Genomic DNA, 24,725 nt, shown 5'->3' on the forward strand with positions numbered 1-24,725 from the left:
CGGGTTTTCTTACACATTGTGATATGATAAAAAACTTCCATTTTAGCTTTCCATTTCTTTACTATTTCATTGGGGGAGGGGGAGGGATAATTAATCCCATGATTCAAACGCTTTTCCAGCAAAAGACATACTACTCTATTATTCCCCCCATCAATCCTTTGCGCAAAGCATATATGGGAAATCACTTTTCCCAGCCAATTTTTAGGCATATATGAAAAGTGGCAAAGCCCTACCCTTAAAGAGATTTTGCTGCTCAACTTCCTCAGTGGTTCCCAGCAGCAGAACCAGAGCCAACGGGAACAAAGCAAAACAAAACACTGAAGGTCCTGTTTGAACACCAGGAAACACTTTTTCACTGTGAGGGTGAACCAGCACCGGCACAGGCTGCCCAGGGAGATTGTGGAGCCTCCATCCTTGGAGATACACAAAAGCCATCTGGACACAGTCCTGGGCAACCTGCTCTTGGTGGCCCTGCTTAAGCAGGCGGGTTGGACCAGACGACCTCCGGACGTCCCTCCCTATCTCAACCATCCCGTGATTCTTTACCTTGGAAATTAGATGCCAAACCTTCCTGACAGGTCGAGCTCGCATCTACCTTTCCGAGTCAACAAAAGGAGAGGAAAACGATACAAGAGGCTCCCCCACCGCCGGGGACGGTACTGACAGCGCCAGCCGGCCGTGCCTGCGGCACCCCACGGGCCGTTTTATCTCCGGTAAGCCGTCTCCGCCATCCACAAGAGAGGGCCCTGTCCGCCGCCACACACCTCGCCGCCGGAGCCCCAGTGGCTGGCCCGGCCGGAACGGCCCGGGCACCGCCGCTGCTCCCGGGCCCGCCGGGTCCGGGGCGGGAGCGGGCCAGGCCCGCCAGTCCTCCGCAACCGCAGGAGGACTGCGGTCATCCCCCTCCCGCAGCGACACCGGGCCGGGCGCGGCCGTGAGGAGGGGCCCGCGGCGGCCTTTGTTTGGCAGCGGTGAGCCCCCTCCCCCGTGCCCTTCCCCTGTCCTTCCGCGCCCCGCCCGCGCTGTCCGCGCTCCCCATCTTCCTCTCGCCACTCACCCCACAGCCGAAGGGACTCGGCCCCCGCGGACGGCTCCCCGCGACCAGCCGGAGACTAAGGAGGAGGCAACGGCGCCGACGACTCCTCACTTCCCCCCGGCAGCGGCAGCCATCTTACCTCCCTCTGCCCTCCTCCCCACTCCGCGCGAGTCACGTGGGCTGGGGGGCGGCACTACCCTGAGGGCGGGCGGCGGCCGCTGCCGGGGTCCTGTTAGCGCCGTGCCCGCGGGTCAGCCCGGAAGGCTCGCGTTGAGCAGCCCGCAGGGCTGCTGCGCTAATAACCCTGTGTAACCGGCTAATAACGGCACCCAATAAAACCCTGCCCGGGAGCCCTGCGGCTGTGAGTCACCGCGCTCCGCCGCGTCCCCGCCGCCCCGGCAGCGGTGAGGGCGGGAAGAGGCTGACGAGAGCTGGCACCGCCGGGAGAGTACCTGGAGAACGGTGCCTTAGCGTTCGCCCCCGGGCTGCTCTCTGAAAGAAAAGGGAGGGGGGAAATGCCAGCGAAAGCGTGATTTGCAAATTGAAGGTGAGGGCTGCCTTGGTAAACATGGAGGGGGAGGGAAGTACCGCACCTCAGCACCCCCCAAACCTTGAGATGCACTAGCTTCTCCCCGACCTCCCCCACAGCCCAAATGCCTGAGCAGCTTCGCGAGCATTTTGACAGCTCACCTCACAGCGCAGCGGCGGGTGTGGCGGCAGCCTTCTGATGCCATCTCCAGCGTGGTCTAGGAGTCTTCAATCTGTACTTTCTGTGATAAAATTCACCCAGTGACTGCAAAAGGTCAGTTCCAGCTTCAGCACCGTCCAAATCCGTAACGATCCATCTTTAACTCATTTGGACAACTGGATGAGAGATGACCTCTAATGAATACAACAATAATATCTCCCGCAGAGATCGCAGAATCTAGCTTAAACCTGGGATGGCAACAAACCAGCAAGGGAAGGGAGCACAGCCCCCATACTGCTGCTTATTTCTAAAGGTAACTGATTCCCAAGGGTCAAAGCATTGATTTAAAATCTTTACACCACCGAGATCTTCCATCTCTCTAAAAAGCCATGACTGTTAGCTTCTTAAAGAAACACCTGACAGTGCTTCCTGTATATCCCAAATACTCACAAATAGAAAGTGTGCTGTAAGTCCCTTTGCTGACTTTCTAAAACATGATTTCTCCTATTGCCTGAAGAAATTCTTGCACCTAAATAAATGACTTCTTTACATGCACAAAAGTTGTTAACACAGGGCAAAAGAGCAAGCTGTGGAAATCAAAGCTAGATCCACTTAGATCTGGCACTAAAACACCGGCTCAGCTAAAAAACCTAGGAGAAATTAAGGACAAAAAGCACATTGTTATTTACACAACAGAAATGCAACCTGAACAATGGAAGATGAATGAATCCCTGCAGTTACTGCTGGGCTGAAGTGCTCACTGTGTGCTACCTAAGGGCCACTACAAAAGGCTGAGGTCCTGATGTGTCAAGCATCTGTATAATCTTATGTATGTAATAGAAACTACAGTCTGATAAGACTCCTTATGCTAGCCTCTTAACATTTTCAAAATATTACTTTTTTTTTTTTTTCCCCCAGAGTTCATACTAAAAATGTATGTTAATCATTCACTTCAGGATCTCCTCAACGCCTAAATCCATATTCCAGTACCATAGCATTTCCACTCACCAGGTGTTAGCTGTGTTCTGACCACACAACTACAAACATATCAGGCAGAGACAGTAGCTCCTTCCCTCCAGTGTACCAAGGAACTGTGCGCACATCAGGAATAGGAGGCCGAGAAGGCAGAGTTCTCTGTACAGGTCTTAGCTTTCTTCCCCTTTTGCTATAGATCAGTCCAACTCCTGACACCCTTTTGCTCTTCTACTCATACCCTACGCTCACATTAGGAACAACACTTTGCCCACTAGTGATTATTTCACATAGACAATGAAACATGGTCCCACTGAAGGGTTGAAATGAATCTATTTTCACACAAAGCAGGCTACTTCTCATCAAATACTTTTTTTGTTATGATAAGGCATATAAACAATCTCTTAACAGTTGTCCCCAAAACCTTCTGTCATATAATTAATATAATTAATACAGTTTAAGTCACACTTAGCTGTAAGTCTATAAAGTATAGAATTACATTTTTTTATGATGCTTTTTAGAAAGGTAATAACTGTTGATGTTTGTAAACTGCTGCAGTAGAGTATATAAACTGACAAAATATAACATTTTCTTCCAAGCCATTTTCTTTTTTCAGCTTTTCCACCTCCTGCAGGATTTCACAGAATCCCAGAATGATTGAGGTTGGAAAGGACCTCTGGAGGGCCAAAAATCCTGGATAAAATTTAGCAAGACTCAAAAAAACCACAAAAAACCAACCAAACACCAAAACCCAACCCAAATGCCCAAAACAAAAAAAACAAACAAAAAAAAAAACCCACACCGAAACACCCCCACACACACACACAAAACCCCCAGTAAGTACATTTTTCAAGTAATTCTTAACCTTTCTGTTTAGGCTCCCTCATAGCAGATGTATGATTTTTGATCTTTTAGTTTTTAAACAGATAAAAAGTTTAGCTGCCACAGTAAACGAGCTTGTCTCAGGCACATAATTGCCCCACTATTTCAGATTTCAACATTACCCAATAGAAATATAAATTAAAAAATATTGCTGTGCTTTAATTATTAATAATCTTATTATTCTGATTATAATTACTGTCATACTTAAAAGCATTTTCTTTCCTTCCTCCAATTTTCTCAGCTTAAATTGATCAAAATCACAGCCATGTAACATGCCTATTTTTGCCATCAGACAAAAGCAGTAATATGGGAAGAGGCTGTTACGGGGTAGAGTACATGGGCAGCCATGTTACTGTGTAAAAACCCAAATGTTAAAGTAAGCAATGGAGGGCAAACCAGGAGAATCTGACACAAAGACCACCAATTTCAAACAAAAGGGAAGCTGGCATGGAATTCTCCCTCATGAAATGAGTTATTAATCACCAGTCAAGTCATTTAGGTATCCCATCAGGAAATCCCTAGGAAAATACTGCTTTAAGTATGTGTAATACAGGAGTGTGTTGTTTGGTCGTTTGTTTTTTTCTTTAATCTCGTGCTTGATTTGTATTTAAATGTTATTTTTATGACAGCAGAATAACTAGAACGAAAATGTGGAGAGTCCTTTTACTGTCATGGTTTATCTAGTTTGGAAAGATAACGAGTAACCCACAGAGAGAAACCACTCTTTTGCTACTCTATATGAGCATCCTAGGAATATCTCTAAGATGTACTGGCAGACCTTTCTGAGGGCACAGATCTCCAACTCTTCTATAGCAAGAAGGCCAAAGACATATTCCCCTAGAACTACTTCTGTATTCTATACAGAAACATCCTGCACGTTATCAGGAAGTTACTCAGATGGAATTAAGTTAATTATAGGCACAAGAAAATATGTGCTGGCTCCGGGATATTCTTAATCAGGACTCTTTCTGTTCAGTACCTAAAAGAGCAGAGTTAAAAATTTCCGTCATAAGAATAATCAGATTCATCAACATTTTATAATCCTGAAGTAGTAGCAGAAAGCTACTTTTTACCTTAATCTGTTCAAATTATTTTTTCATTAAATGCAGTAATGTTTAGTTCATAAAGATACTTTTCATCCATTCCTCTGTACTCGAAGAAACAGATCTTTGTAAGGATGCCTTCACAACATTACATTGGCTTTACAAGGTGTGCACTGAAGCTGAATTAATACTAGATCAAGAGAAGAGAGAAAATTACTCAGTATGAGACAGGAAGTGACGGAAACAGCCCTTGTTTAGTAGTGACATATAATACCCCTTCTTTTCTGTAATAATCTAAACACACATTGTAAAGAACCTGTAGGTGAAGGAGTCTCCGCCTGCTTTAGCATACTGTCACCAGCCAACAGAAACCACCACAGTGGAGTCCTAGTAAAGTTTGCAAAAGCAAGAAAATGCACATGTATGGTACACATTTAGTCCTGCTTCTTCAGAATCACCAATTAAGGCACCAGCTTGTTCAAAACGCTGATTTTGACTTGTTAGTTATGTGGTTTCCATTTCTCAAGTTAAAAATGCCTGAGCTGTCATATTCAGAAGAAGTGCACATGAGATATATGCTTTGAGGTGGAGGGTTTAAAGTTGAGTAAGTACCTTTCTCCAGTAGCAAGAGGCCAGACTTGAAATTCTATTTACCAGCTCTACTGGAAAATAATTATATACATATATTTATATATAAGCTCTAAAAAACAAATGAAAAAAGCAATTTTAAAATAGAACACTCCAAATAACAGAGTACATGCATGTAAATGCATGCATCATAATGTTTAATAACCTAAAAGGAGAAACTGCATTAAAATACTTCTGCTCTTTAGCACTCATTAAAAGACAGACACCAAAGAATTTAGAAAAACAAGTTCACTTTTTTTTAAACTACAGTTTAATTAGATTTAAAGACACAAATTAGAAAAAAACATTTATAGGCAAGTTAAAAACACCTTTAAAACATAACAGCATGCTGCTTCTGCAGCACTGCTGAGACAAATTAGAAATAAGTAATTATTAAAATATCACAATCACAGTGTAACTAACAGTGGTATTTTAATTTTACCATACACCAACACTTAGTTTATGGATCTGTTGAAAAATAACACTTTTTAAAAAATATATATTTTGGAATAATAAAAATGAAATTCACTGACAATGCATTATAATCTGAACCAGGAAAGGCAAATTTAGGAATACTGTAGCTATCCACTTTGAGGGGTGTTTTCTCACCTTAACGTATGGGTGGTTGTAGGCATAACTACTTCTGCATTGAGGTAAAACTATTCCCTTCAATCTGTAACCAAGGCAGGAGAGAAACAATTTCCATATTTTAAATTCTTAAATTGAATAACTTAGTACAACATCTTTGAACAATGCTATATTTACCCATCTTACACTATTTTTCATTCAACACGTTTTGAATGTTCTCTAACTGATCTAGAACACAACTGAGGTCTGGGATTTAAGAATAACTACCTAATTACTATTGTACCATTTTGACGCCTTTGTCACAGTAAGACACGTCAGAAGATTCTCCGTAGGAATAGTCAACACCACCGGGCAAAAGAAGGTACAAAGAAAAGATGTAAAGAGAACTCAAACACATAGAAAGGCAAAATATGCATAGGCAAATACTCCTTAACTTTTTGTGACAAAAGATTGTTGCACCTTTAATACGTAGTGTTGCACTATCCTGATCACTGGTCTTTGGGCACCCTGTTTCTCTTTGTTTTAGATTACATCGTCACAGTTTGGAAGCCTAATCCAACTAGAGCATGGATCACAGCTATCTGTTCATATGACAGTGTAGTGAAACCTAAATTAAAATCCAGCTTGGGGCATTTCTCCCTCAGAGAACAAAAGGAAGGAAGATTGTGCAGATGTCTCTTTTGCCAAGAGGTTCACCTGGAATAAGGTGCTGAACCGAGCCACTTTTAATATAAAGTTTCCTCCGAAAGTGGCTCTCAGATTTCAGTCATGTATCTGAAGTCGAGTTCTGTACTCATAGCCTGCAGCAGAATATCCCGTAAGAGTTGGTTTGCAACAGAGTAAAAGCAGCCCTTTACTTTCCACTTAGAGTGTAACCAACAGATTCTATCTTCACTTCAGGAAGCAGTAAGGTTAGTACTCTGAGAGCAGAGCCCAGGAACCTTCAGCAGATGCACTACAGAACCAGAAGGCGCAACACTAGCCTCATGTAGATACCGACATGGCCTACTTTAAGTGTATTTATGCACACTGTATGTAACTTCAGTTTGTTAATTCATAAAGTTCACACAATGTTTATATGGACATATACATGGATTTAGAAAATTCTAAAAATGTCTAAAACCAAAACCAGACCTAAGTCACTGGACACACAGCTAATGCACAGATGATGCTGAAGTGCCAAAATTTGCTTTTGCACATTTATATAGCCAAAATGAGCAAAAATATCTTTAAATACTTAATGGGATAAAAATCGATACAGTTAATAATTAGATTTTGTAAAAAATATACGAAAAGCTGATCTCAAAACAAGATTTTATTTTTTTTTTTATTTAGTTTTGACCATAATAATCAACTGTTGCAGTATTTGCAGTTGTAATATGGCAGGGTGACTGTGGATGCCTGGATTTCATGATGTTTGCCCAATGTCTTGATTAAACCAGCAAACACATCAAAAAATCCAGGCAGGTGTACCATAGAGTGGCTGCAGCCTGGGTAACAAGCAAGCAGATCCTCTGTCAAGCTCTACATATATGGTTAGCTCCCTCCAGGAACGCAAATCCTCCCAGCCACTGATGGATGTTTCTTAGCAGAGGCTTCTTCACAGCCAGCTTTTCCACCATGACTATGAACATGATCAAGACCAACAGTGCAAACTAGCTTAGATATTAGATATATATATTAGATCTGGTAATCTAATGAAATCCAGCTCAATTCACTTGGTAATCTAATGAGAGCAGGCTCAATTCACATGAGCATCTGCTTAGATAATTATTTAGCATAGCATTTAAATACTTTTTCAACTTTAAATAGATATAGCCAATTGATTTTTTTACCAGGAAATTAAAAAATACTTCCAAGTGCTGTTCAAAGTGTTACTGGAGCTAAATACACAAATAAAGGCTAATCATGTAGTGAAATACTGTGATGAATCAGCACAGAACCATTATATATTTTTTATACTTCAGAGTCTGCTTCATATCAAAAATCCTTAAATTTATTTCCATCTGTTTTTCTAACACTGATCACTTTTCAATACAAATGCCAGTATTTCCAAATTGTCATTGAAAATGAAAAAACTTCTCAAACCTGATTTCAGAATTCAATGAGAATTACAAAGTGAAAGACTTAAGGACAGGGGAAATGAAAGCCTAAATTAATAACTTGTGCTTTTAAATTTCTCATTTAAGGCCAACTTAGAAAGTTGAGCACGTGAAAGTTTACATGTAAGCAACTGTGACACATTTGCAGGTGAATGTGAGGACACATTGGACCATGTTTAAACAAATTGTCAACAATTTGTTTGCAAAGGTTCCGAGAGAAAAATTCAGACTCTGTTAAAATTACTTTTGATATGAATTTGACAGGATGTGAAGATCTCATAAGGGTCTCCTCTGCATCAGAGGACATTTTAACACTAACCGAATCAATGCCATCAAAAGAGGCACAACTACCTACTGTGCATCCTGTCATACAAGCATAGCAGTTATATTCATATGACTTATTCCCACAGGAGAAACAAGTTATTTCAGTGTAAAGTTTTTCTAATAAATAATATACTTACTGGTAAAACTCCTACCACAAGTCAGTGTAGAGCAGGGAATGTACAAATATCTCTTTGTAAAGTCTTCTCACTAATATGAATTCTTATCAAGAGCATATTGAAATGCATACCAATATTTTTACATGGTAATATATTTTAAAATGTCACCTATTACTGAAACCTTGTCTACATGTCAACTTAAGGAATGGCCATGGAAGAATAAGTTTCCTGAATAAGGGCATACCTGTAACTGTAAAGCTAACAAAGCCTTCCCGATTACAACAGTAGTAGGCACCACTGACAGTATTATTTAAATATAACTCTTTCATTAATACAGAATCATAAAGGTTAAAAAAGGTTACACAAGCAAATAGTTACTATCAGGGTTACTACATTTACTAACATTAACTCATTAAGTGCCTGAATGAATTGTTCACAATAGGCAAATATCTGCAAAGCACCATAAAATTATGAATGATATGTTGTATTTACTTTTCATAATGTGCTGACCTGCAATACAGAAAACACTTTTACTTTTTGGATATATGTTAGTTAATAAGTGAAAGAACACTTAAAACCATGTTTTCCTTCATGCCCAAAACTTTTCTAGGAAATTTACTTTTTCCCGTTTTTCTCAGCAAGAGCAATAGTAAATCACCACCATCTTTTCAAATTCAGTATTATAAAATGATGTGTGTAAAATCTAAAAATTATCTAAAGCATCGGGGCTGGCTGCTCTCGGCTTTGGATGGATAAAAAGATCCAGTGTGATAGCAAGGCAGAAAACTAGTAAAGCAGAGGGAGAGCAACAACAAAACCCCAGTTTGACTGAAATCAGAGTGCTGCCATTAGAACAGAAAAACCTCTTTCCATAGTCCCCAAGAGACTTTATTTGCATGAAGAGCAGGTTTTGGTTCAAAGTACTTTTATATTCAGCGATGCCATTTAAAGGGTAAAATCTAGGACACTACACTTCAAAATAAATTCTGTCCAGAACTAATTAACTGCCATAATTTTCTTGTATTGCAATTATTTAAGGGGTTCAAATCATGAAGAAAAAAGTCATATCTAATTTTGAAACCCATATATCTTACCCCTTGTGCCTGACTAAATAATGTACTTATTTTCTTAGCTGGTTTAACTTCCCCACATACAAAAGTTCTAAACAAAACTGTTCCTGTGAATCCACTCACGCTGAAGTACAAGCCTTCACTATCCTAAACCTGCCTATCTTCTGGGAGCACTTACAACTATGTTCGTATTTCAGAATGAAGAATTAGTAAGCCTCCACCACACACATGGGCACGCACGCAAAACGAGAGTACCAGAACATTAATGGGAAACTAATGGCACATTAGATGATGTACTGGCATTCAAAAGTGCTTGTTTGGGTAGATACGTAGGCTGCACCACAAACGAATTTAAGATCAACAGCAACAAATGCTGAAAGAATCAACCCCAACTTTGCTCACCCCCTCAGAAATGTGCAATTCTAATTTCTTACTTTATGTAAATGTCCCTTCAGGAACAGAAAGGGGGAAAATATCTTTCCTGATTCTGTATCTAACTAAGGATAATCAAACATAAATTAGTGTGCCCTTACTGATAACCAACAGAAAAAAAGCCCCACAACTCCATGTCAAAGAGGCATGTGACAACCACGACCCCATGTAACGGGAGGTCTACTTGGGTAAGGAAAGTAAGGATTTAGGCGTCAAATTATTTTATCTTAAAGATAACACAGCTGTCACTGAAACAACAAACATCCCTGCTCATCTGAACAGACTCATCCACTCTCATATTTAATTCCCCCTTTCTAATTGTGTAGGTTAATTAGCACTAACCTATACTTATGGAAAAGGTATGTTATCCTCCTGGAGTTTTAGGCAAGGAGCCGAAGGCCAGAGAACTAGCACAGCAAGGAAACAACTCTGACCTGACTTCGGATCTGGATCTTGAGAGAATAAGCCAGAAATACTGTGACTCTTTTTGCATGGTAGTATCCCCAAATCTGAGGACCATCATTGCACTTCTGATACTAAGATTATTGACCCCATTAGTACCAGATATTTGATAAAAAGTTTAAGGTTCAAAATATTATGACAAAATTTTTCTCCTCATTCATTTGTAGGTTATTAATCAACAAGCTGCATTATTTTTCTCTGGTAGTATTTTGTGTCAGTTTTAAAGCTAAAAGAAAAAAAAACATGTAGATAAACAGTTTGTGTTTACTTAAAAAAATTATATGAAAATACAGAATATAAAGAATTAAAATGTAGCCCTTTAACAGTAGTACTCTAGCAGGGACCACCGTCACAATAAATGGTCTGGAATAGATATAACCACTGAATTATTCCCTAGACACATTTCCATGATTCAGTAAATCAGCTATTCTGAAGGATTTCTTTCTTTCATTATGTCACTGACAAATGAGATGTGAACTTTGCATCTAAAATTCTAATTTGAAGAAAAAGCTTTTCCTCAAATTCATATACTTCTTTGGATAAAGGGCCATCAATTATCAAGTATACAGAAACTGGTTATTATAGCAATTTCATGTTTGACCATGTTTGCACTAGGGCTCAAGGTAATTTCACTGCTTTATACAGAAAGCATCAACTAACTGCTGTATGCCTGAAAATTGAAAATAAGTATTAAAAATCATGTTTTGTAAAACAGTTCTATTCTAGAACAAGTATTTCTGCTATTTAAGAGTAAAAATGCACTTTCGTTGAAATCCTGGTGCTTGCACATTGGGTTCTGTGTCCTACATCTGCCTTCTCTAGCTGCAAAGCCCACCTGGCAGTGATTTATTGGTTTTAAGTGCTTGAAAGTAAAAGAAACCTAGATTAGGGCTATCAAGCCCTAGAAAATGTGAACCTTTAGGTGCTTTACTTTTTGTTAATCCATTCAGAAGGGCTATGTGTAATTATACTCTTTATCAAAGAAACCTAACTATAATTTGGCATCAGTAATGTTTACAGTTCTGTAATGTACTGTAATAGTTTGAGATACTTTAAGAAAACCCTCCAAATACTGAGATGCTTATTGCAATTCTCTTTTAAAGATTCAAATGCCTTCTAATGACTTTGCGTTTCCTATTTTTATCTTCTTTATAGCATATAGTATTATATATTTGAAATACGCTTTCCACATAAAATCAAACTTGAAAATACCCACTTAGAAACAATATTTCAGTAAATAGAGGGTTTAAGGCAAGTCATTCATTTGGAAAAATCCATTTCCATTTGTTAATCCTAGATTGACACAATTTTATTCCACCCCATCAGTGCCTTGGGATACAACGTACATTCAGCAAAGGGCACACATATGACCCTATGGACATACGTTGCAAGTCCTGAGTGCCCATTGAAATAATGGTAATATCTTCATATAAGGCGTGACCCACAGGGACATGGCATGGGAGGGGTTATTTTGTTTTGTTTCCAGTCTTGCTATTGTATGTGATTTTCCTAGGTAGGTAATGCATTCTTTTCTTACTAAACATCTTTGCAAACAAATACAAACCCCTTTAAAAGGTGCTAAAAATGGGTTTCTGAAAACATACAAAATATATTCATCATAGTATTTCCTCAATCACTGTTTCAATGCTTGATATCTGCAGGTTATTTCTTGCTTCTGACTGAAACTATTATTTGTTGTGGAATAACTGTTCTTTTGCAAAAGATTTTCTTCTTCTAGTTTTTTGGACCAAACGGGCTGGACGTTTTCATGCCTTTTACTTCCTTTTTGAGTTCTTTTCAGTGGAAATACCAACAACACCAGGATGCTGGCAATATGAAGACAGAAATAGCAGGAGCTAAAAACCAAACAAAAATAGTAATTCAGTAAAACTTGAACCACTCTCACAGGATACTTAAGGAATACACTGTCAAAACCTACTTGCATTATTTGCACGTAAGACAGGAAGATATTAATATTTCCTTTAAGAAAAGTAATATAGGGGAAATCAGAAAGTAAGTCTTCCCTCATAGTACGTGGTGCTGTAACAGAGATGTAAAGTGAATACAAGTCTGCTTTCAACTTTTCTTTTTTTTTTTTTACAAGTTACTTTTGGGAAGTCATTATCTAGTCTCACTATAAAACCGTTCAAGTGCACACAGTAATCCCAAAGGTGCTCTCTGGTTTTGTTTTTGGTTTTTCTCCCTCCCCACTCCCCCCCAGCTCCAGGAAATAGAAGTCCATTATAACAGGAAAACGAGAGCACTTTCTGGTTTCTCACAACACAAACTCTGTTTGAGCACTAGAACAGAAATACGGTTTGCTCAGCTAACAAATCAATTGTAATTTTTGCCAAAAAAGCTTCAGAAATCTGATGCCACAGAAAATACAAGAAAAAGGAAATAGGTAGAATGTGCTTACCTGTAAAAGGTGATAGAGGGTTTTACAGAGAGCAGTACAAATGGCACGACTGTGTAACTTATTGCTACTTGAGTTGCCATCCACGTTACAATATCATAACATAGTTTAACAGCAGGAGAGTCAACAAAATAGTGTCTGATATTGTTTCTTATCTGAAAAAGCAGATAATAGCAAGTTAGCTTAGGAATAACTTGAAGAGCTATCTTACTGTACAGAGTTTGCTGCGCTTCCACAAAATTCATAGAATGAATTTAAATGCTACAGCTTGGTCAAGCATCTTTGAACTATCCAAAATGCCCATCAACTTTAATAGGAATCAGTTCAGGTTCCCTGCCTTTTAGGACAGCATGCTTCATCCAGCACAGGAATGTAAGTATTTATGAATTTAAGCAGAATTTAAGTGAATCCCCCCTAAATCCAATGCTACTTTGGACTGCTTGTCTGAATGAGGCAGACATTCTATCCCATCAAGCCATTCTGTAAATAGAGTGTTGGAGTAAACGAAAGCCAGAGTGCTTCTGTTGAAAGCTTGTATATGGTAAGCCTTTTTCACGTACTTGCTAATAAGATGCATTTTAGGAGAAGTAGGGTATAAATCAGAATATACAAAACATTAGGTCTAATGACATATTTCAGGAGTCTCAACAACTACTAGCATCAAGGAGACTATTATAAAATTACTCAATTTTCTATGCTGAGTCTTTTGTTCGTAAAATTCTGCGCGAACAATGGAATACTGAAGGTATTAAAAAACATCCAAAACCCACACTGGTTTGGGTTCAGTTATATTTAAGTCTAAAATTAGAAAGACACCAGTAGATATTCATCCCTCCTTCCTTCAAATGAACTGTCACCCTTGCTCACACTCCTATTTTCTGACACTCTTATTTGAGCTTTGTGCAGCTGCCACCTTCCAGTCACCTGCATTCTGAAAAGTTGCACACCAAAGTATACAGTTTAGCTTCTCCAATCTTCAGTTTCTCTAGAACTCCTCGTTCAGAAGAATATATCCAAGGCTAGCTCCTGCTGATTTCATTCTTGATGTTAAAAACCTTTTTTAGTCTTCCTGTCCTCCTTACCCAAATTCACCTGTAGAAGTAATTCTAGCCACATTCCTTTCATCCTGCCATCTCCCCCCAGTTTTCTGCTATGGTCACGTGCAATGACTTGCTCCTGAGTTCTGTAAAACCTGGATGAAGTTCGTCAGATTTTCTTGTAGAGAAATCTGGTATTTTAGCACTTGAAGGACAACTTTCAAGGTTAAATCTATAATTACCCCTAGTAACACCTGATTATGAAATGTGTAATGATTAAAGGCTGTAAAATGAGTTGAACACATTCATAGGCATGACAGGAGAAAATAATGTGGATCGGAGCTGCTAAACTTTGCAGTTAAAGGCTAGTAGAGGTAAACATGCTGGAGTACCTCCACCCTATCTCATCAGTTAATACTAAGTACCTGTTAACATGGAACTCAAAATATTTTTATTCAATATAGCCTATTGATTGATGCAATCAATGTGGGTTGTATTGACTTACTAGCAAAGCCCAGAACGAGGTGCAGTGAGCACTCCGATTTAGCGGACTCATCTTACTGAAAGAACACAACAACTTCTACCTGTGTAGTGTCTTCTGTCCCTGAACCTTGGCTTTTGCACCAGTCCCTAGCTGACAAATGTCAAATTTCACTGTGAAAAAGTCTGGAAAGGAGAAGAGAGCTATAACTATTGTAAAGAAAGGAGTCAATTCTGTCAGACAAGGACTATACCCACATCTTTGGGAATAAAGAGGAGTGTCTGTTTTATTACTGTAAGTAACCATCCAAATGTGAAGTACCACCTTCCCCTAGCTATAAGAGCAATAAAGAACAGCCTGCTTCATTTCTCATTCTGCTGGTTCTTTCAACAGAAAAGCGGTCTGTTATGCTGCTCTGAGCTGACATGTGATTGTTCCTCTTTTGCATTGAGAAACTGAAAAACCTGCCTCTGTTCTTCGCAGCTTTCTCAAGCAGAACTGTGAGAGATTTCTTGGCAGATTTGCTGGTTCCATATGGTTCTGAATAAGAGTTTCAAAGGCTCGTTAATATGACTGCACTGCTGGCTGGCCAGTTTTGGATAATAACTGCACGAGAGATTTTTATCTGCTGGTTGAGGGGGAGCATTCTTTAGTTACCATCTTTGCAACAGTACTGGATGGAAGTTAGGGAGCGGATGGACTCTGTTAATATATAGCATTGGCTCCCAAATTTTAAGCTACTTATCAGTGATTTTTTTTCATCATCAGAAAGTTTTTTCAAAATGATCTTGGATAACATTATTCTTTTCAGCATGGCATAACAATACACAATCAGTTAATACAGAGGAAGAGCTTCCACAAAAGATATGATACAAAGACTTTACAGACTCTGTACAGTCTTGCTTGTTTCCACTGATCAACCCCTTTCCATGGTTAATCATTGCCACTCTCTCATATCTAAGAAAAGCAAACACCACTACCAAACAGACTGTACATCAACTGTAAAGTGCATCTTTGGACTACAGAACATGACCAATTTCCTTTTACAACACTTACTATTATTTAAGAAGATACTTGGTTGGTACTCACAGCTCGTGCTGCTAGTGTCATTAGTACTCCTGTTAAGAATGTTAAGTAATATCCTGGGTAAACCCCGTGCCAGATGGCAGAAAGGATGAAGGTTTGGATCGTCGGGCTGAAGGTGGCGCGCTCATAGCACACTCTGGCAAATCAAAGACAATTCAAGACAAATTACATGAGACAAATCACTAAAAGTCTTCCCAGTCATCAATTATACATTTATACTTTTAGTAGTTTCTTCTCCAACACACCATTTCCAATGCAATTGCAGCTTACTATTATAGAATAATGTTGCCGCTACATTATGACTTACAGAAAATACGTGAAGCTATTCGCAGCTCCCAGTTTAACCCCTCAGTGCTAACCTATTCTCACTGCCACCACATACAGTACTTATTTATAATGAAATGATACACAAGCATCCAAAGACAGGTGTTGGTGTTAATAAGGGATCTTGGGCCATCCAAGAACGTGTTTGAAATGCTGCACTGTAAGGCAGAGCATCCCACAAATTTTTGCGATGAGTCAGATGTATATTTTTCATAAAATGAAAGCAGCTTATAGGAGAAGGGAAAAATAACTATGTTTGACTGTGTAACGGAGAGACTGCAGTGGAAAATGTATCTGTGTATGGCAATTAGGTGAGCATGATGATGAAATTACAATTAATGACTCTAAGGATGTGAGAATATCAAATAAGGAGAATGCTGAACTCTGCTATTTAAAAATTGAGACTCTGAGTTATTAGGCAAGGTCCTACAGTCAGAAATTCTAAAAGGAAGAAGGGAAAAATGAATCCAAAACAGGTAGTTCCTAGAAGACAACATTAAATGACACAATGACAAACCATCGTGATATGGAAGAATGATAGGAAACATGGTAAGTTCCTGATATGGCTTCATCAAGAGTTCTTTAATGCCTTTAATGATCTGAAAACCAAAAAGCAATAGGAAATATGGAAACAGATACACACTAACATGAAGCAAAACCAAACACCACAAGCATGCATGAACAAAAATCTAAAGCTAACATACAAAAATGAGTTTTAACTGAAATGGCCAAAGACACATGTAAAAAGGTAGACACATGTAAAAAGGCTTTTATAAACACACAGCAAGTAATAGAGGAAGTGAATGTATGTCTATGATTCAAAGATGACAACCTAATGATACAGAGGGACGAAACATTCACTACTAATGTAACTACTTTACTACAACTTCCATATACACAAAAGATTGCTGACCCAAAGGATACAGTTAATGTCAAAGAGAAGAAGGTAAAAAGCCAAGATCTAAATAGGGGAAGAACAAAAGTGTATTTTGCTGATTTAGTATATTCCAGTCAAATACATCTGGAGAGCTTTATTCTATGAGGTCTTCAGTGCGGGGTACCAGCTCAACGGCTCCACTAGCAATGGCCATTAAGATGAGAACATGGAGTTATCGGGGTACAGGCGCATGCATGTGTAATAGACAAAGCTATCTGAGGACATTTGCCCAAAACAGACCAACTCAGAGAGGAAAGTAACATAAGCCAGACTAAACAGTAACCAGGGAATGTGGAAGAGACTTTTGACACAAAGAATTCGTCAGCCTAGAAAGTACAAAAGCATTAGGAAAATTTGCAACAAGTCAGGGAGACATCTTGGAGCAAAATGCTAGCCATCAAAACCTGGTCTGACACTGACAGAAGTCGCCCCACCAGCATCATGACCTCTGTCTTGGCCAAGGCAGAGCATCCTCCCTGGTAGATACCAAGTGGCCTAGATCCAGCCAGGGGCCCATCACGCAGTATGCAATACACAGGGAGCAATGTCTCATCCCTGTCAGCTGTGTACATGTGAACTCGTGGTATGCTTTTCTAATAGGCACATGAATCCAAGGTTCCCATAGAGCTGGAAAACTGGCATCTCCCACAGGCAGTACACACAAGCAGGTGCCCACAGTTCCAAAAGGAGGGATGGTTTTGTATCTCACATGTCCTTGGAATTGGAAGTGCAGTTTGCATATAACTGTGTGTGTACAAGCGTGCTTTTTAAACTCCTGGGATTAGTTACAGAGGAGTGTTAAGAAATGTTTTCTGAACCGGAACACTGAACACGTAGAAAGCGTTATGTGTTCTAGTACCGATATTAATTCTGAATGCATATTTCACTGAGTGGTGGTTAATTATGTCTCATTAAAAACATTGATACATGGCTTCAATCTTTTTTGGTTTAACTACTTTATGCAAATTTTCCCCTGCAAAGCATTCAGGAGCTTAACTGGCCAAAGTCAGACAAGATATTCACTAGGCTTCGATTTCAAAGAGCAAAAAGTAAGCTTAAACTCCTCCATGGATTTTTCAATAACAAGTAGTGTTGAAATGCTTCACTTGACATTCCTAAAAGCAAACCAAGGAAACAATGGTCATCACGACAGGCTGAGAAAATCTATTCAAATACAGGTAGTTCAGGTGAACTTATCCATAATTTGCTCCAGAAGTGGAAAGAGCATCAACTGTTCAGGAAGGTACTGCTTTTGGTCTGGTTCTATACTGTCATTACTAGCTTGGGTGGTAGACTGAGTAGTATATTTTTCCACTTTGTCTTCCCTTCTTTTTTTTGGGAGGGTGGGAGGTGGTTTGGACAAGGTTGTCGTTGTTTTCTTAGCAGACAGAGCACTAGAATCCAAAATTATCTCAACAGACTTGAATGATGTTCTGAAATCAACAAGATGAAGTCCAAAGTATAGACCATCTAACAAGAAAAGTAGAAGATATAAACGAGTACCCATTCCTGAAGAATGTAGCCAAATATGAATGAACAGTATGACACACTAATTATCAGCTGAGCATGAATCAACAGTACATGCTGCTGCAAAAAAGATGTAATACTGCGACGTATTAGAGTGTTATCTAAAGACAATGTAGGTAATCAATCCACTCAAATCATTCAACCCTGCCAGTAACAAGCCAGGGAAAGACCTCGGAAGTTGTAGCAGAAGTATTACATCCACTGTAAGAAGACAGGAAGTTAGGACAGATGCCAGAAGAGAGCAACAAAAACCACAAAGGTTTTGCAAACATGATCAAAGGCAAATGGAATTAGGCATTTTCTTTGGAAAAAAGAATGAACAGGCTGAGGAGGAACATAACGGCTTCCCCAGTCAGAAAACATCATCATCATATGTATTTTTGATATACGCTACTATGTAAATATTTTCACTTGCTTGCTTGTAACCTTTGAACTGCAGTATTTTGTGATCTACATTAAATGTTTATTAAACTTCTTTATCATTTGTAGGTCTGTTAACTTTGTTTTTACACTCTATCAAGGTTTAAGTCCTGTAATTCTGATGGTCTGGTTTCTCTTTAGAGAGTATTAGAAAAGAACAGAACAAATGCTGATGTCTGGTATTTCACATTAGATAAATGGCTAAATTTCAGGTACTACTATAAATGGTAAATAAGTGAGGTATTAAAAGTGGATGTTTAAAGTAATACATGAGCTTGTGTTCTATTCAAACTGTTGCAGTGTTGCAACTAACCAGATCACTGGTAATATAATATATATTCTGTATTAATACTTATGGTCCTCATATAATCATTAAAACAACCTTTTCGTTGCAACAAAACATCCACCTGTCTCCCTTTCACCGTGGCAGAATCGATATGGATTTAGACTATCCTCTCAGATTCTTCTACCACTCTTCTTAAACATACTTGAGGAGGCGCTTTATTTTTTTTTTCTTCCCATCTTTTAATGTCAGCCTGTGCAATTGTTTTGCATTTTTTTCTTTCAACAGAAATGTTACTCTTCAGCACTAAAAGCAGTTTCATTTAGAATCATTTCATTTAGGAGATTTGAAAGTTTTTTGAAACACAAAAAAACCTTTTCCTATTAAGTTTTAACACTGATAAACTTCTCTTCTCTAACTAAAGTGCATTTTAAAATAGCTAAAGAGCTCACTTGCTTTATTAGATGATACATTTCAATACCTGCAAGCATGCAACTCTTCTTTGCTGACTGTCCCAGCAATAGATTCTATTGCCTATTGAGCCAACTAGAATAACAACATAAAATTCAGCTTGTTTTTAATTCGGTCAGAAAAATATTTAGGGAAGAAACTACAGCAGAAAAAGAAATACTAAATACACTAGAAAGAAATCTGGTGGAAGAAACATTCTGTTCCCAGTTATCCTAGAGAAGAGATAAAGTCCTCTGAATGATCCAAAGATAGGGGTTCTCAGTTAAACTTGTGTCTATTGATAAAAGATCAACCGAACAGAGACTTGGAGAAGGGAAACCACACCTGTGTGCTACTCAAGAACACTTTTTTGCTTTTGAGTTAGCACAAAATAGTAGTAAAAGCAGAAAGATGTAGTTCACGGGGTAGTCACTATACCTGTTCCCCAGACAAGGAAAAAAGTGCATCTAAGGGATATTAATTTGCATTTTTTATTAACAGCACATTGTAGGGTTTGATATTTGCCATGCACTCACTATGGAAGGAGCACAGAAAGTTGCCTCACAGAATGTATGGAAGTTCCTATATCGCTGTGTGGCTAAAACATCACAGAGCTTCCAGAGGCTAAAGATGTACATTTTGCCTGCTGCTCACAGCAACATGCACTGCTTTCAATGCGAAGAGAGAGCAAAACAAGAGATGCCTCCACAGATCAGTAGTTTTAGATTCCTTATGACCAGTGAAGAACAACACAATTTCTATCATAACCTGATAGAAACTTACTCTAAAAAAGAAGCTCTAAATTAGAGGCTTTAATTCAAATATTACAAGAAGAATGTCCCGTGCAGTTGCTAAACAACTGATGTTTTGTGAGGTTTAGCTTTAAGTGTTAGATTACCTTCAAAGAAATATTTATCTAAGAAATGGCAGTGGAGAAAAGCTTTCCTTTAATAAATAAATACCTTTTAAGCCAAAGAGCTGTTTGGATATTCCAGTTATCAAGAAACATCTTGAAACTTGTGGAAAACTGTAAAATAAAAACAAATTATTTCTGTGATTGTAAAGTTACAAAAATATATAAATTATAAAAAGTCCCCTGACTTTGATGAGTTGAATAAAGTACTCACTTAACTACTTATAACCACAAAATGTTTTTGAAGTCAACTGACAAGCAGAACATATTCAAAACACTATTTTCCATCCTTTCCTAAGGGTGTGAACACGTCATTTCTGACTTAGAACATACTTACTATCTCAAGGAACAAAACGCGTAGGAAAAGTTACTGAAATTACAAGCAACTACCTACATGGGCACGTATTTCATGTGAAAGAGCCAGAAACAAACCTCTATTTGCTGGATTCTCAGATTTGATATTAGATCCCAACGCGTCACTCCATTTTTATCATAGCCTCTAAAACCAAACCCTGCTGCATTATTAATTGCATCTGCTGCAATGAAACAAAAAGAAACAGATTAATTATAAACTGCCTGTGTTACAAATCATGCATCCTACATGTAGTTTGTTAAAAATATTTATCACATTTTAAAATGCTATTTGGGTTTTTTTAAATACTGAGGATCACTGTATCAGAACATAATCCAAGCAACACACTGGCTTTCAATTAAAAAACTAAAGAATGCAAGGTAGCTCTATGCACTTCCCAGTGTAGATGTCCCTTCTCTCTCATAACACCTACTTAGACTTGCTTGATCAACTAGACAGAAAAACAAACTCAATGACATGCATCAAGACTATGAAACACTGGCTGGTTGTAATGATTTGAGATAGCAGCTCAACACTCAGATGTGTGTCTTTGGTCATCACTACACAGCTACATCCTATTAGCTCAGAAATGATCTAAAGCACTGCAATTAGATTGTCATCTTTCAAATTACACCCAGCAAGGAAAGAGAAATTACTTTCTTTGTATTACCATATTAAAAGAACTTACAATAGTAATATGTAAGAAATTTGGTGGTTTTTTTTGCATTTACCTTTCTTCTCAACAACTTTCCCAAGGCATTAATCCAGTGTATTTGGAAAGTAAAAGAAACAATTGACTCAAACAGTTCCTTTCCTGAAGCTTAGTTTCTCCAGTTACCTACTAGTCTGGAAGTGGGCTTTGTGACACTTGATTTAATATAGGCTAATTTATAATATTGTTATTTTCTCATCAAAAACAATTTTAAAAACCACCTTTGAAAGCAACAAAACTTGCTGCTATTTATCTGATATCACTGATGTTGACTTTAAATACCAGACAATGGTTTTATGCTCAATTAGAAACAGCTGAAGACATGAACTTCATAATCTCTTCCTAGCTAGAGCAAAGACTACAACTAGAGGAAGTACTCATTTCATTAACCAGCATTTTAGTAAGTATTCATTTTAAGTAATTAGTTTCACTAACAGATTCTTTTCTTCAGTGTAAAGAACAGTAATGTATAACTCCAAAGTATAACATCCAGTAGAACTGTTATGGCCTCTCACATTCTACTCATACCATTAGAAGTTTAGATGAGGTGAAGTGGAAGGGAGAAAGAAAAAAAGCTATTTATCAAACTAAAAGTACAGAGTTGATACAGTTTATTTTCTTTAGTATTTTACCAAAGGAATGCTAGCTCTACACTGCTGGTAAGTGCATAACGAGAAATTAATCTGAAGTGTTATAGAGAAAAAAACCCAACAAAGATTATTCATTTTTCAGATGACTCTTACTCTTTACAGACGATGATACTGGTGCATAAGAGCCCAATATGCAAAATTATTTCATTCCACAACAAGCCCCAGAACTACTATATCCAGACAAGCTGAAAGCACTTCATTCATTGACCAGGAATGAAACCAGCAGCTGTAAATGAGTCATGCTGCTCTGCTACACTAAAGCTTTCTTTATTGCATTGTTTCCCACAGATTCTCTCTCAAAAGAGTTATGAAACAAATATCTAAAACTGGAGAGGAGGAGGAAGCTGATGAAATCTGGTTTGTGAGCCACTTTCAAGATGTCAGTTTACAAAAATACAGCATTTTGCTGTTGTATGTGTTGAGGTTTTACTTTTCAAGTAACATGACCTGAAAATCAAAACATTCTTTAAACTATATCATCTATTCAGAGTCTTAAAACAGTGACTATGGGTGTTATCCCGTCAGTCATTAGAACTTTTAGTGAATAAAGACTAAAACTGAAATATCACCCATCAAATTCTGAAAATACTACTGCAAATGCCATCTACTGTTAACAACACTGATATATCTGAATTTCAATATATTTTTCCTTTGTGCTTGAATAACACCAAGCAAATTACTGATAACTAACCACAGAAAGAGGCTTAGAATAAGCTTTCAGATGTGCCAAAATGAAGGTATAAAAAACCAAACCAAAATGAACCAAACCAGGGCTTGTACATCAGAATAGATTCACAATATTTTTAAAAAAGAAACAAAAAATCATTGCTCATTATAAAATTATTACTCTCCAAAAAACCCCTTATGTTTCAATCAGATTTGTTCAGGAGACCATGATCCCATTTGCAACACTGTCACAACACTCTGCTTAGATTTATGGAAAGTTTTGTTTCTCAAGAAGGGAGACACCATTCAAAATACTTTGACAATACCTCATACTACTTATATGTAATCACGTTTTCCTAAAGCCTCAAGAGGGCACTGTCACTTTTTAATACATACTTAGTGTGCAGCATCTCAAATGAAACTCAGTACATACACTTTCATTTATTTTTTTTAATATATACACACTTACCCAAAGTCCATGCAAAATAATACTTGGGTCTGGCAGCCATAAGAGACACGTACAGGTAGAAAAACCTTATGGGCCATGATGCTGTAGCTCTGAAGTTATCATCAATGTTGTATTCCACAGGCAAAGTTTCTGTAATTGTCATGTGGAAGAGTAAGGACAGTCCACAGATTAAGAGCTTCTGTGCCACAGCTATCTGAAAAGTTTAAGATGGGAGACTTTGTAAGCTTCCTTTTTGTTAATCTTCTGGAAACAAAGGCAGATTATAATCCTCTTTCCCTAAACAGATGTATATACATGCCAATTTTTCAGTAATGTATACTACTGGCTTTAAAATAGTTGGTAACATTTTATAGAGGCTCAAGGAATAGTTATCTGAAGTCGTGAGCACTGCTACTTCTGGTAAACACAGCAAATCCAATCTGACGACAGTGAGCCTCTACAAACCCTGTCAATAATGGGAACACCCTTTGCAACTCCCAATCTTTTTTTCTTATTTTAGTGTCAAATTACTGAAGCAAGTAAGTTGATAAGACATCAACACAAAGCATATAAAGTAGGACAAGAGGACTACAATTATTGCAGAGATTCCAAAAAACAGTGGCAAAGCTTCAGTTAATTTTCAGTAATCTTTGGCATAATGCAGGTGTTTGATTGCTGCCCAACCCAATGTATCAATCATTTCTATTAGATTATTACAATATATGAATTCTAAACCAACTAAAATACTGAAACAGTTTATGAATTTTCAGCCAAAACACCTCAGTTCTATATAGACCTGTTTTCCCAACTAGACTGTTCATGCTATAAGGAGTCAAATCATATGCTCACAGACACGTAAAAATATATTGTTTCGGTAAGAACTGGACTCAGATTTTCTCAAAATACAATTTTACCACAACCGCCACACTAAAGAACAATCTTTAGGAAAACATTTGTAAGGTTCTATTACAAAAACACAGAGAGCAATAATGCATGGCGTTGACTGCTTTCAGTCACTAGTCTGATCCACATCCCAAGGGCAGATACCATGTTCCGTGCAAGCTCCTAAAGTAACACACTAACCGAGCAGCTAGGAAAGAGAAGCTTGAAAGCTAGTTCATTTAAATGTAATTTTCAAGTTCTGACTGTAAGTGGTATCAATATTTAAGCATTACAGTTTTAATTTACATTTCAATTTTACAGACACTGAACTTGTCGAGAAAACAGTCAATCCAGCTATTTTTATTTGAAGCATCAGAACAAAAAGATAACAAGAATCCTTTTTCTGTCCCTCCTGCTTCCAGTATACTTGCCCAGACTTTTAAGGGTAACATCCTGCTTCAATTAGAGTGCAGCTTCACATGTCTAATTTCAAAATAAAGAGTGATTCTGTTCCATGATACAGAATGGAGCATTAAGTGCCCAATTGAAAACAGATTTCTGCAAGGCCCAAGATAACAACAATTCACCCAGTCACGAGATGTAAGTGGTGGTGCAACCTGATTAAAAAATTAGACTTGGAAAAGCTGTAAAAAAGTGAGAGATACAACTGTGGATATTGCATAGTTCTCACACGGCTCGTGTCAGAAGATATTTCAGAGAGGATCAGAAAACCCAGCTAATTAAACAAACCAGCTGGTTAATTCAAGGGGCAACTACCTACTAACAGCTAAAACTGGTG

General features: G+C 38.2%; 2 protein-coding genes across 5 annotated transcripts in view; both read right to left on the reverse strand.

The window, feature by feature from the left end:
- KIDINS220 (kinase D interacting substrate 220) overlaps positions 1-1,206 on the reverse strand; it is a 76,035-nt gene extending 74,829 nt beyond the window's left edge. For 2 of the 3 annotated variants that reach the window (XM_030490962.1, XM_030490964.1), the window contains exon 1: positions 1,058-1,190. The gene's annotated coding sequence lies outside the window, so the exon portion shown is untranslated. Of the gene's footprint in view, positions 1-1,057 lie in introns of all 3 variants that reach the window. The other variant, XM_030490963.2, reaches the window with a different exon arrangement.
- A 4,304-nt stretch (positions 1,207-5,510) lies between these two features.
- MBOAT2 (membrane bound O-acyltransferase domain containing 2) overlaps positions 5,511-24,725 on the reverse strand; it is a 95,427-nt gene continuing 76,212 nt past the window's right edge. For both annotated transcript variants that reach the window (XM_030490965.1, XM_030490966.1), the window contains 6 exons: positions 23,066-23,258; positions 20,649-20,752; positions 20,266-20,330; positions 15,366-15,498; positions 12,762-12,913; positions 5,511-12,198 (listed from right to left, as the gene is read on the reverse strand). In XM_030490965.1, coding sequence (XP_030346825.1) covers positions 11,976-12,198; positions 12,762-12,913; positions 15,366-15,498; positions 20,266-20,330; positions 20,649-20,752; positions 23,066-23,258 — 870 coding nt within the window. In that variant the 3' untranslated portion in view covers positions 5,511-11,975. The remainder of the gene's footprint in view (positions 12,199-12,761; positions 12,914-15,365; positions 15,499-20,265; positions 20,331-20,648; positions 20,753-23,065; positions 23,259-24,725) is intronic.

The sequence above is a fragment of the Strigops habroptila genome, chromosome 6 (assembly GCF_004027225.2).
Source record: "Strigops habroptila isolate Jane chromosome 6, bStrHab1.2.pri, whole genome shotgun sequence".
Taxonomy (NCBI): domain Eukaryota; kingdom Metazoa; phylum Chordata; class Aves; order Psittaciformes; family Psittacidae; genus Strigops; species Strigops habroptila.